The following is a 13,810-nucleotide window of genomic DNA, read 5'->3' as shown; positions in this document are numbered from 1 at the left end:
CTTAAATGATAAACATACTTCTGTTTCAACATCGTTGTCATTAAACGCCACAGTTTTTCCATGAAAACAGTCTCCAGAGAGCCTTTTAAAAATATCTTGTGTTGGCATATGTTTTGATCGTTCTTAAAACCATTCTAATCAACTAAATGCAAAAACGACCAAAGCCACTTGTTTTTTTTCCCAGAACACACTTGATGCAGATAAAATATAACTACAAAAACTTGAATCATTCTCTAGCAAGGAAACTTGTGAATAGAAATTAGAAATTAATTTTTGCCTGCGTTGAAATTATAGTTTTTTTTTTCCTCACTGAAAACTTGCATTTCTTCCTGCTTCTGTTTCCTTGCATTTCTCCCTGCTTCTGTTTCCTCCCCTCTCCTTTTTTCTCTCTCTCTTCCCTTCCTCTTCGTCTTTCATTCTTGCAAGCACTTTTCCACTTTCCTCCTTATACTCTCTGGGACTTTCTCTCTCTCCCAGCCTTAAAGTCATGTGTCTTCTGTAAAGATGCCTTTTAGACCAAGAACGCGAACTAATCGCTGTTGAGTGTATAGTGCTAACTCCCTGTGAAAGATAAGAGCGTCTCGTGGCAGAATATCATTTAATGATGTTAACTGGTTTTCCAGTGGGTCCTGAATGAGTCCAGCCCCCAGTTAGTAGGCCTGAACAGCTGCACGAGGGGGCCCTGTGGCGCACCGGCGCTGGCTTCTGTACTGATCGCCTGACAGTGAGAACCTACCAACATTAAGATAACTAGCCAACCTAGAATTCTGCACACACTAAACAGCACAGTCATGTAACTCATCTACACGGAGACACTTCTGAGAGTGAAAGGGGCAGCTGTTGGTGACCACACTGGAACAGCAGGCGTAAGTCAGGACCTTCCAGCTCCCTGGCACTGAGGTCCCCTGAACATAGACACCACCACTTGATGCAGATAAAATATAACTACAAAGGACCAAGGAAAATACTTACCGGTCACAACTCTGGGATTGTACTGATACGCACCTGCAGGGAAGAGATTACAGCTCAGTTATTGCCACGGTCCTGAAGGCACTAATTTCTCTAAGCAGGAGAACTCCTGGACGGTTTGCCTCTCATCTTAAAGCCTTGAGAGATTCACAGCCGGCAAAATCAGACTAACTTTAGCACAGAACCAGGATCACTTGTTTCCATGCTGAGCCATGCTTAGGAATCAGAGGTGCATTTACAGAACATGCAGATTACCCAGAGAGCATGCCCCCATCCCTCACACTGTGATTCCAGATGGCAGAAAGCTTCCTCTGTCCTCCCATGTCAGGAGGAGGCAGATCTTCATCAGATTCTCAGCAAAGGCTCTGCCATGCAACTTAATGTGGGGCGAGACAGTTCTCTCCCCTCTGAAGCAGGGTGGAGCATAGAGCACAGGCCAGAGCGAGAAGGCTGTGGCAGAGAGCAGGAGGCAGAGGGTCACGCAGTCATCCTGATTTTGGATTGGACGGTGTGATGTGATTGGCCTACTCTGGATCTGCACCCGCGTCTCAGAAACAGCCCCTGGGAGCTGCGCTGTCCTCCAGCAGGCAAAGCCAGCACTAACCGGGCGTGTCCTGCAAGGCCGGGTATGTGTGTTCCGGAGCCTTGGCTGCTGTCTGAGCTGGGACGTAGGTGGTCTCCTTACTGACTACCCCTGTGGTTCCCACAGGAGGAGCTGTGGACGGCAGCCTGGAGCCTGGTCCAGTAGCTGGCCTTGTGGCCACTTTGGTGTCTGACTTGGAAGTAAGATCTGGCTCTGCAGGGGAGTGCAAGACATGGACAATGAAAACATTGAGAACAGTGTCTTTTCTCAGCTTCGGAAGAGAGTGGACCAACACCTTCTCCCGTGAACCCACCCCAGCCAGCTCTCTCCCAGCAAACTCCTCCACAGCTCTGGGGGAAGATCCCTTGAGTGGGTAACATCTTCGTCGGTTCCGAATGGCCAAGAGGTTTTTGTGGACACTAGTGGATTTATGACTCTTTATCATGGGCCACATAAGCTAACAATCTCAAAGATTTGAGTAGAATCAGGCACTGGAGAAGTGGTTACCAGGAGACCCAGCTCAGACAAACAAATGGAACTGGAGATTTCCCTGGTTGTCCATTGGATAAGTATCCACCTGCCAATGCAGCGAACAGGGGGTTCAACCCCTGGTCTGGAAAGATCCCTCATGCTGTGGAGCAACGAAGCCAGTGCACCATGACTGCTGAGCCTGTGCTCTAGAGCCCACCAGCCTCAACTACTGAGCCCGTGCTCTGCAACAAGAGAAGCCACAGCACTGAGAAGCCTGAGCCCTACAACTAGAGGGTAGCCCCCACCCACCACAGCCAGATAGAGCCCTCGCACAGCAATGAAGAACCAGTGCACCCAAAAAAAATGAATAAAAATAGTTAAGAAAAGAGGAACTGTACTTGCCAAAGACATCAGGATGCTAATTTTAGTTTACTTTGTACATACTTGCACAAAACTTTTGAAATAAGGGGAACCTGGGATTCAGCCCATCTGACCTTTTGTGAGTGGACCTGAGGGATGCGTCCTGGCTCGGCGCCCATCTCTGGGAGGCGGCTGAGCCACCTGCCTTGCCTTGAGGTCCTTGACCTCCTGTCCCTCACCGGCCAGCAGCTGCCGCAACCTGTAGGCTGCAGTGCACAACCCTGCTGTTCTGTTTCCGTGGTGAGTGGGTCTTCCAGGGTGATAATACAGTCCTGATGAGCCCAGCCCTGGAGGGGAAGCTGTGATCACACATTCCGGGCTATCCGGCCCCTGGTTAGGCCTCTGCCCCACGTTCTCCCAGCCACGTGCGCCGGAGGAGTCACTGTGCCCTTTCACCCTCTGTCGGCACCTCGTAGGGCCCAGGCACTCTGCAGACCATGCTCCCCCTGACCTGGAGCAGGCCCATGAGGTGCCCCTGGCCACAGCACCCACCCTGGAGGTTGCACTCACACCTGAGATTTCCCTGCATGGCTGCGATCTGCCAAGTGCTTGGGGCATGAAGGCCAGGCTGAGGGAGGTCCCTCGAGCCAGGTGTGACTTGGGTCAAAGGGGTTGTGGTCACCCCAGCATCTTCTTCCTGTTTGTCATTGGCTCAGTAACTGGAAGGAAACCCTTGCTCCACCCCTCCACCTTCCCGTCAGTGATGGTGTTCAGCCCCGGCCCCCTGAGGGTCCCAGGAGAGCTTCTGGAACTCCAGTAACCAGGTGCTCCCCAGACCACCCAGAGTTCCAGGAGATCTCAGAGAGCATACTTAGTTAAGAACTGGCTCTCGGGGGAGGCGGCCCGAGAAGCGCTGTCAACCACTGTGGGATGGCTGCGCCTGGAGGGAAAGGAGGAGACAGGGCCAGGAGAAGCCTGGCACTGGGCCTTCCCTGATGGCTCAGTGGTAAAGAAGCCACCTGCCGACACAGGAGACGCAGGTTTGATCCCCGGCCCAGGAAGCTCCCACATGCCGCAGAGAAACTAAACCTAGACACCACAACTAGTGAGCCAGCACACTAGAGCCCTCGAGCCACAACTCCTGATCCATGAGCTGCAACTTCTGAAGCCTGGGCACCTAGAGTCTGTGCTTCCACAGCAAGAGAAGCCATAGCAATGAGAAACCCATGCACCGCAACGCAACCATAGCCCTTGCTCACTGCAGCTAGAGAAAAGCCTAAGCATCAACAAAGACCCAGCACAGCCAAAATAAATAAAAAATTAATGAAAACCTCACACTGGGTAATGGGCCACAGAGAATCAGGAGTCAAGAGAGGGTGTCAGAAGACACAGGGCGAGTCTTCTCAGGATATTTTGCATCCAAGAGCTCAGATTTTCTTAACAGTGCAGAGGAAACTAGGGTAGAGTTTCCTAAGACTCGGTCAAAATGCAGAACCCTGGCAGCTTTGTGCAAGCGTGTGTACCAAAACAATCACGGGTAGGGTTGTTGGGAGATGGTGTGCTTGGGTCTCTCCCAGTTCTGCATGTCTTGCCATTGGAGGCGCCATCTTTTCAAGGATGCTTAGATGGCCTTGGCAGGTGGAGATAGTACCTCCCCTGGAGCACAGGGCAGATGTGTTCACACCAACAGTAAAACATCAGGTTTCTGCTCAGGCTCCCTCCTCTCCAGGGATGTCCGCCGCCCACACAGGCACCTGCTTAGGCCTGTTTAAGGCACGTGTGGACGAGGGACTTGATGAAACCTGCCGGTGGCCCCGCTGCCTGCAGTGCCAGGCAAGAGTCCTCCGTCTCTGATCCAGGAGGATTGGGTTTTCTGCCAGTGCCCATGAGGCCCAGGAAGGCTGATACGCAAAGTGGGCAGAACCTCAGCCCCCAGCCCCCCATTCTCGAAGCTACACATCTACCACGAAGTGTTATCTGGCCTAGTAAGAGTGGCTTTTAAACCATTATGAAGTGTGCACCCGTGAAGCCTGGTTATCCGGCAACTTTGGCTTAAAAGAGAAAATGAAGCTAATGTCAGTTCTTATCCTTGACGTGAATAAGGGGTGTTTGCGGTCGAATCCCGGCAGCGGTCCACAGATCTGCAGGCTCTCTGTGGACCTGAGGGCAGCCGAGGATGGGAGTCCTGAGAGAGTCTGCAGCATTCCTACCTTTTCCGGAGGGGGTGGGGCTCTCTGGCTCTGGGGTCAACCCTGTCGGCGCTGCTGTGGAGGGTGGCCTTTGGTGACTCAGGGAGGGGTCTCCTAGAGAGAGGATAACCACACGGCATTTATGATCCCAAGGGTGGAACCTGGGGTGGCTTCAGAACTGGATGTAGATAAAAGAATAATAATAATAAATGTATACTTTAAATAAATAATACATTTATAATTTAAAGTGGACACATCTGGCCACCCAGGCCTGGCCAGACACACAGGAGATAAACAGCTGTTTGTCCGCAGTTCCCAGTGCAAACAGAGTGCAAAAGTTCAGAGGCAAGTGTCTTATCTTTGGCTAGAATGATAGCAATGACATCAACTCGGCTTTTTAACGCTGGCTCTTGCATGACAAAACAAATGATTACTCAATGGATTGTTCTGGGCACAAGTTGTTGGGGAAATCATGGAGGGAGTGGTTAGTAGTAAAAGGTGGGGCTTTGGGGGCTAAGACCTAAAGGTTCCCCTAGTCTTTGGTTCTAAACATCTATGATTCTAGGCTTACCCCCATCTTTCATTCCCCCCCACCCACCCTGCAACCCACCCTGTTCAGTTCAACATCCTTGATTCATTCACCCAGAGGAATTGGAAGGTTGAGGAAACGCCCACTTTCTCTACAGTAGGAAGCCCTGATTTTTGCCCCTGGACTACAGTTCCAGTGGGCCCCCGGGCTAGACCAAGGAAGACAGCCATGCTCTCCCCAAAGTTACTGCTCAGACCTGGCCTCACCCAGCTCATTCCCATAGGCCCAACGGTCCATGCAGTGGGCACCCTGTTCCCAGCCCAGCGATGCTTCTGCTACAAGCAGAACGCCTGCCTGGCCTCTGAGCCCTGCACGGCAGACACGCGGTGGGAGGGCAGAGGCTCAGGGTGATCTCAACACTACAGATTCAACAGGAGACTGGTTTTTCAAGGAGTCCCCCAGCCATGAATCTGCTCTTGAACAACCCCGTTTGTCTGCTTTCCCCGGAAAGGAGCTGAGAATGTCCGCAAATGTTACGTGAGAACATGTCCCAGCTGGACACACACCATGTGTGCAGTAACTATTCAACACATCCTTCTCTTGGAAGACTATGGGTTGCTCTTCCTTCTCTCGAGTACAGGGCTTAGTCTTGCTGAAAATAACACTGCTGGCTTCCACTCTAAGATTCTTTGACTTCTCCTGGCATGGTTATCCAGCTGTGGATTTTTTTTTTTTTAAAGGTGGGGGAATCCCATAGATCTCTCTTCATTCTTGGTCTGGAGCTCTGGCTGGATCCCAGACAATGTCTGGACCAGGAGGTCTCTGCTCCATGGGTCTCCCCACTTCTCTCAGGGCAGGTATCAACAGGGGAGGAAGGGCCGTGATTTCCCTGTGGGCTGTCCCCTGGGGAGGAATTGGGCAGCCCTCCAGGGAGCAGGGTGCTATGAGCAAACACCTCTGTCTGTAGCCCAGTTCTTGCTTCTGTGATCTAAAGCACTGATGGTAATAATAGTTAATATTTACCAGAGTTTGCTTACTCCTCCTACAACCCACAATGTTGAAAGGACCTGATGAATCAGGCCCATTTTCTTGATGAGGAATCAAAAGATTGAAGACATTGAGGCCCTTGCCCAAGGTCTCATGGGTGGTTATGTGGCAGAGCCAGGATTTGAATCCAGAACTGTGTGGCCCCCAAAGCCCACATAGTTCCCCCTCTTTGAGCTGTGTTTAGAGGCCCATTGGTTTATTTAGCCTCAGTCCTCAACCCAGACATGTAGCCTCCCTCATCAGCTGCCCATACTGCGGTCTGCTCTCTGCGTGGCCATGGCTAAAGGGGTGGAGGGACAGTACTGGGACAGCCACTTACTGATGCACTTGAGGTTGGGAGTGGTCCAGTGGGCGACTTTCGCGGTCTCGTTAAACACACACTGGGTCAAGCTGGAGGTCCCAGCTTTACGCTTGAAGCCAGAATTACAAACATACCGCTCCCTGGAGTTGATGCTGTAACTCTTGACCTGGATGTCTGCATGCTCCACGGATGTGGGAGTCGGGCAGGTGATGCCTACAGAAGCGTAGAAGAGAGGGAAGATGTGAGCAGATTGCAGCTTGCTCTGCAGGATGCTTGGGTGGAAGTCAGTAACTTTAAACCCGAGGCACCCTGGGGATCCACCCCCCAGATTCAAGCATGTGGAAGGTGTCACGTAAGGCGCCCACCATCTAGAAGTGGTCCAGGATCTTTCTTTAAGAGCCAGCCACTGAGCATCACTAGAGCCTGGGGGTCATCAGTGGAGACCCCTCTCCCTATCCTCTACCCCCATGTCTCCAGCCTCTGTATCTTTCAAACATATCCATCTCTGTCTCTCTCCTACCCTGAACAACAGCAAAAGGCTCCAGATGGCTACCTTTAACAAACCTTCCATTTCTACAAGGCAGCTGGCATCATCTTCATTTTTTAAATAGTTTATGTATTTATTTCTTTGGCTGCCCCGGGTCTTAGTTGTGGCATTCAGGATCTTTAGTTGTGGCATGTGAGATCTTTAGTTGCAGTATGTGAGATCTAGTTCCCCCACCAGTGATGGAACCCAGGACCCCTGCACTGGGAATGTGGAGTCTTAACCACTGGACCATCAGGGGAGTCCCCAGCAGCATCTTTATAAATGCATATTTGATGACTTCACTTTTTCCTGGTTGCCCACTGCCATCTTTCCTAAGCTGAGTTTAATGTCACTTTCTTAGGAAAGCCCTCCCTCACCCCTACAGTCACCCGAGTCCCAGAGTTCTGTGTCCTCTTCCTCTACAATGGGTTCCACCCACAGCTGTAATAAGACACGGAGCCTTCAAGAAGGCTCTGCTGGCCCCGTCTGCCTCTCCAGCTACTCTTGTCTCTGGCCACACTGGCCTTTGGCCTATCACCACCCCCCATGCCTTCACCATGCCCCCCTGCCTCCCCCCATCCCGCTCTTCCTACTTAGTTCAATGTCACTTCCTCAGGAAAGCCCTCCCTCACAAGGGTCCTCAGTTCTTACAAGGTGAGGACCCAGCCAGGTTACCACCTTTCCTCCAAAGCAGCCTCCTTTAAGACTGAGTCTCATGCAAAGCCAGGAAGAGTTTATTGAAGCTAAAGTTTCAAAGCAAGATTTTCCTGTAGCCATTTGAAACAACTGTATGATTTCTTAATGCTCTTTCCCCTATCAATTCAGTACATTATTAGGTTTTCTTGTGCATGGAAGAGATGGGAGAACTAGTTTCTGAGGGCAAGCCTCGCATATGTGGGGCGGTCGAGGCAGCTGAGAGTGGGCTGTCCTGGAGGGAAAGTCCCACGGAGGGAAATTCCTCAATAGCATTTGCCATCATCCTGAAGGCTCCTTTCTCAGTTACTAAAGGGTGTGTCTGTGCTGAGTGGCTCGTTGGTTGGGTGCCTGGCTGCCCACAGCTGCCTGCAGAGCTGACTTCCGGGTTCCAGGTTGGGAAATGAGTAAGTCTCTGCTGAGCAGCTGCAGCATCATGAGGGTTAGGACTCTGGCAAGAGAAGTGAGTGAAGTAATCTTTCTGCCAGTGAGGGACTCTGAGGGGAAGACTGAATGTAGCGCCAGTTGGATTCACAGTCTGGAGGAGGAAGGCGCCCTAACTGCCCCTGTGTCAGGGGTCCAACCTAGGGCTCAAGGGCCAAATCCAGCCTGCCATCTACTTTTGCCAATAAAGTTTTATTGGCACACAGCCTTGCTCATTTGTTCATGAAGATAGACGCTTTCACTCTGCAACAGTAGGACTGAATTGTTACAACAGAGATCTAAATTATTGACTTCCTGGCACCTTTTCAGGAACAGCCTGCCCCAGGCTGTGTAGCCTTGAAACAAACCACTGCCCTGGTTACTAAGACCAGCTGAGTGAGTCAGCAGAGAACTAGTGCCGTCCTCAGAGTAACTGAGGTTGACAAAAGTAATATTGCCCCACATAAAAAGAAAAACTGCCCCACATGGCAAAACTCAGTGTAAGTCAGAAGACAAATGACCAAAATGAAAAAAAAAAAAAAAAAACTGCATTTTCTATCACATAGGGTTAACTTCTCTCATGTCAAGAGCTCCTGAAAGTCAATCAAAAGACTGCCAATCCCACAGAAAAATAGGAAAAGAGTATAAACCGGAACTTGACAGAAAAGGAAATACAAATGGTGTTAAATACATTTTAAATATACTCAACCTCAGTCATAATGAAGGAAATGTAAAATAAAACTACCTAAGACAGTGCTTTCAGCTCCCAAGTTGGAATAGAGCCAGAAGTTGGTTACTATACCATTACTGGAATGTGGCTCATACAGCCCCAAGTGAGACATACTTGTAATCTAAATACCCATGCATTTTGACCCTGCAATTCTGCTCCCAGGGATTTTATTTTACAGCTATATCTGCATTCCTGTGAAATGTTGTTACAACATGCATATACCCCTGAACTCAGCAGTTCCACCTCTAGGATTTGCCTTACTGGTGTATTTATGAAGTGAGTGTGTACAACATTATCCATTAAAATAGCCAGTGAATTACCCTGTATGTCGTCAGTAGGAGAATAAATAAATTACAATAGAGATTATAGCACCACTGTACCATGAAGTCCTACCCAGCTCTTTACAATAGAGATTAGAAAAAAAAAGAAAGAAAGAATTTATTTATGCACTGAAGTGGAGAGATTTCCAGGATAAACTGTTAGGTTTGGAAGCAAAGGGACAGAGCACTGTGTTTTATACACTACCCTCAGTGAGAGATGAAGCAATACATATATCCAGTTTTTTGTTTATACATAAAATCTCCAAAAGCATACACAAGAAACTATTCACACTGGAGGTGAGGCAGCTGAGGGATAAGATTGCTGCCTTTTCATGCTTTCTGAATTTTTATTAAAAATGCTTTTGAAATATTTTGTAATGCTGTTTCTTCTGCTGATGTGTACACCGGTGTTTTTTTTTTTTTTTTCCCCATGATATATACTGGGGTAACAATCAAAATAGCTAGCAGCCAAACAGTGGCCTGATTCAGACAGCGAACAATCAGAATAGCTGCTGGCATTAACCAGGACCCGATGGGGTGACCACTAGCCACAGGTCAAAAGCCACACCAAGGATGAGAACCGGCAGAATATCAGTCATGTATATATACTATATACTGTTTTAAATATATGAAATACTTCATAATAAAAAAGTTGGGGATGGCATTTAAAAATACCCCACCACAGGAAGTCAGAAATCACAGGACAAAGGAGAACTAAACCACGTGGAGCGTGCTCATTGCTTTTACTGTAACACCATGCCGCCTCTGCCTGGAGCCCTAGCTTTCTGCTTTCCTGCCTGACCCTCTGCCCAGGGCTTACCCATCTTCTCCTCCAGAAAGCGCCCTCTGGGTTTCCACACTCCCCAGCTGCTAGCCTAGGTACAGATGTCAGAGAATCACTGCCAGAATGAGTGGGACATGTACTCACCTCTCGGGGTCACCACCTCCTGAACCCCTTCTGCCACATCCTGCTGGCTAGGAGGGCCTCTTTAGACATCAAATCAGAGGGAGCCACATTCAGAGTGTGGTTGGAACAGTTAACTGCCAAGTGCTCAGCAGTCTGCAGACAGGCCAGCCATCACAGAGCCAGCTATCAGACCCTCCCCTCCCACTTCAGGGTGTATTGGTGAGGCGTCAGCATCCTCACACCAGAGCACACCTGAGTCCAGTGGGTCAGTCACTCCAGGCTTTACTTTGGTCTTCCTAGTCTCAGAAGGGAAAATAGACTGTTTGATTTTCATTCTTAATCCAACCCTGACTCTTCCTTTAAAACCCCATCAACATCTAATATTAGATTTTTAAAATATTTATTTACTTATTTAGGGTGCACTGGGTCTCAGTTGCCACATATAGCATCTAGTTCCCCAGTCAAGGAGCATGAAGCCTTAGCTACTGGACCACAAGAGAGGTCCCTAATGTTACATTTTTAAAACTATAATATCCAGCTTGCTGTCCTTTATCACTCCATCCTGATGCTGTCAATGCTCTCTCCACTTACAGTGATTCTATAGTGGACACAGCATTTTCATTCCCTTTTCAATGAGATCATAAGATAACCATTATATTTTAATGTAGTAGTTTTCTAAAAAAAATTTTTTTCCCTATTAACTTGTGTGAACAGAGATCATGGGATAAGCGATCTGGCTATTTCGGTGTACTCCCTTCCTCCTCCACTCTCTCCATCCGATGTCTGGGTTGCATCTTGCTCACCTGAATCCCTTCCCAAACATTCTTATTCGCCTTGTAGTCCTCAAGTTCAGCTTCATCCACGGATTCCAATTTCGAATCATGTTTTGAATCTATTGATCTTTCCTTGGTCACCTTTTTTTTTTTTTTTTTTTTTGGTCCTCACATTTTCTATGTTGTCTTCAGGTTTGAGATCATGTGTCAGCAAATTGTCCTACATCTTCTAAATCTGGAAATCCTTTCCTCCATTTAGGGCAATGGATTTCAACTTTGAGTGTTTGTGGCACTCTGAAATAAAACATTTGCCCTGTCACTCGAGGGGATTTAAAAAGTTGAGGCCATGGCAACCGTGTCAGTAAGAGCCACGAGAATCATTGCCACAGTGTAAGGACGCCGTGCTAATGTGTCATTCTGCAGAGCTGCCTGCTATGTGGGTGGGACAGTTTATTGAATGTATAAGTACCTAAGTTTATGGCATATGTAATAATTCTAAGTTTGGGGCAGGCTTAAGTAAATAGGCAGTCTTCTCCACGGTGGCCTGACTCCACCTTAGATGCATAGTTAACCTGTGACACGGTAAAGATGTGTGTGAGCACCCTGGCAGGATGGAAGAAGCACTCCTGTTCCTTTGCACTTGGGAGATGGCTGCCCTTGCAGCTCCCGCTGTCACTCATCTGCAGCCCCCACGGGCGGCCGAGCAGCTCCTCCAGCCCTGTGACCCTTTGCTGCAGCTTCTCCCACCTTTGGGCCAGGTGTGTCCAGCTCCAGGATGAGGAGCGCCCCTTGTGGAAGCTGGAGTCTCAGAGGGAAGATGAAGGACCCACATGGGTTCCAGCTCTGCCTCTCGGCTCCCAGGGGGCTCTTGCTTCCCCCCGGTTTACATCCATCTTCCCACCAGACCATGACCTGGAGGCTCCGGCTTCAGATGCCGAAAGGACAGCTCACGTAGAGAATAACCAGCTCCCACAGCAGCACAAGGTGGTTCTGCTCCTCTTAGATCCTTAGGACCACAGTCCTGACAGATACAGTCTCAGAGTATCTTTTCACAGTTGGTTACTAGTTACAATAGGGAAAATGGGAACTATGTTGCTTCCCACAGTTGGTTACTAGTTACAACAGGGAAAATGGTAACTATCTTGAAGAAAGCTGACAGCTGCCACCTGAACCAAGTGATCAGACATAACATCACAGGGACTTCCCCCTGGTGGTCTAGTGGCTATGACACTGTATTCCCAATGCAGGGGGCCTAGGTTCAATCCCTGGTCAGGGAACTACATCCTGCATGCTGCAACTAAGACTCGGTGTGGTCAAATAAATAAATTAAATATTAAATAAAAAGAAGTAAGATCACCAACATGGGGATATACAGCTGTCATATGCCTCCTGATCTGATTCACTGCCAAGGACACAGGACCACATCTGTGGTCTCCCTCCCCTAAATCCATAACCTGAATCTAACCATGAGGAAACATACAGAATGTTTCAGACTGAAAGAGGCTCAAGAGATATGATAACTAAATGTTACACGTGGTCCTAGATTAGATCCAGAATTAGGAAGAAAACAGCTAAAAGGACATTAATGGGACAACTGACAAAATTTGAAAAAATGGACCTTGTATTAGATAATATTATTATGCCGAGATTAAATGTCCTAATTTTGATAGTCATACTGTGATCTGGTAAGAGTGTTGTGTTTTAGGAAGGTATGTAATAAAATGTGTTCCTGGGAAATACACATTGAGATATTTAGGCATAAATATTTCAAGCATAATGTGGCAAACCGTTTAGATGCTTCAGAAGAAGATGTACATGTAATATAAATATGCAAATGTACGTATACTTAGAGAGAGGGGGAAACAGTAAATAAAACGGTGGTCCAGTGGTCAGGAATCTGCTTTGCAGTGCAGGGGACACGGGTTTGATCCCTGGTTGGGGAACTAAGATCCCACATGCCACGGAGCATCCAAGTCCACATGCCACAACTGAGAGTGTGTGCGCCACAATCTCACATGACGCGACTAAGCCCCAACAAAGCACATAAATACATTTGAAAAAAATAAAATGCGGCAAGATGTAAACAGTGGGCAAAGATGGGTAAAAGGTATTCAGAAGGCCTTTGTACTGTCTTTACAACTTCCTGGTGAGTTTGAGGTTGTACTGGAATAAATAAAAGTAAAAAAATAAATAAAGAAATAAAAAAGTAAGCATCCAAATCAACATTAGCTGAGTGGTGCCTGGGGCCCTTTCCTTGAGATTTCCTCTTGAAGCAGACTCTACGAGCCCTCTACAGCTCAGACCACGATTACCTTTTGGTCAGGAAAATCTTTGATTATTTCCCTCGTGATCTTCACGGTGCTCACTGCCCCTCATTACCTGTCCTCTCTTCACACCTTTTAGAGTTTCTTGCTCATTTCCCCGGGGGCCGGTAGTGGTGCTTCCACTCTTTCTACACTTGGTTGTCTTTTTTTTTTTTTTTTAATGTTTATTTCGCTGCTCTGGGTCTTTTAAAAAATTTGACTATGCTATTTCTTTATTTTTGGCTGTGCTGGGTCTTTGTTGCTGCGTGGGCTTTTCTCTAGTTGTGGTGATCGGGGGCTACTCCAGGTGCGGCGCTCATGGCCTCTCTTGTTGCTCTGGAGTCCGAGAGCTTCAATAGTTGTGGCTCTAGAGCACAAGGTCAATGGTTGTGGCGCATAGGCTTAGTTGCTCTGCAGCATACGGGATCTTCCCGGATCAGGGCTCGAAACCAAGTCTCTGGCACTGGCAGGCAGATTCTTTGCCACCGAGCCACCAGGGAAGCCCTGCTCCGGGTCTGAGCTGCAGCGTGTGGGATCTTTTAGTTGCCGCTCACAAGCTGCAGCCAAGAGTCCTGCATTGTCCCTGATGGGAGTGTTCGTCTCCATCAGGGCCACACTGGAGGCCTTGCTCTGCCTTGTCAACTCTGCTCTTTGCTGCCTTTACCCTCCTCTTCTACCCTCCTTGT

General features: G+C 48.4%; 1 protein-coding gene and 1 non-coding gene across 8 annotated transcripts in view; one reads left to right on the top strand and one right to left on the bottom strand.

Annotated features, from left to right (window-relative positions):
* Window positions 1–13,810, bottom strand: part of IL15RA (interleukin 15 receptor subunit alpha) — a 37,750-nt gene that overhangs the window by 10,561 nt on the left and 13,379 nt on the right. For 4 of the 7 annotated variants that reach the window (XM_025264518.3, XM_025264517.3, XR_006544676.2 and 1 more), the window contains exons 2-5: window positions 6,468–6,662; window positions 4,594–4,686; window positions 1,574–1,765; window positions 973–1,005 (exon numbers count right to left, since the gene is read on the bottom strand). In XM_025264518.3, the coding sequence (XP_025120303.1) occupies window positions 973–1,005; window positions 1,574–1,765; window positions 4,594–4,686; window positions 6,468–6,662 (513 nt within the window). The remainder of the gene's footprint in view (window positions 1–972; window positions 1,006–1,573; window positions 1,766–4,593; window positions 4,687–6,467; window positions 6,663–13,810) is intronic. The other 3 variants (XM_025264523.3, XM_025264522.3, XM_025264520.3) reach the window with 2 other exon arrangements.
* TRNAG-CCC lies at window positions 12,026–12,098 on the top strand. The gene has a single exon. It is a non-coding gene; the product is annotated as a tRNA-Gly (tRNA).

This window comes from Bubalus bubalis, chromosome 14, assembly GCF_019923935.1.
Source record: "Bubalus bubalis isolate 160015118507 breed Murrah chromosome 14, NDDB_SH_1, whole genome shotgun sequence".
Classification (NCBI taxonomy): domain Eukaryota; kingdom Metazoa; phylum Chordata; class Mammalia; order Artiodactyla; family Bovidae; genus Bubalus; species Bubalus bubalis.
The sequence above is the reverse complement of the archived record's forward strand: the minus strand, read 5'-3'. Positions and strand labels throughout refer to the sequence as shown.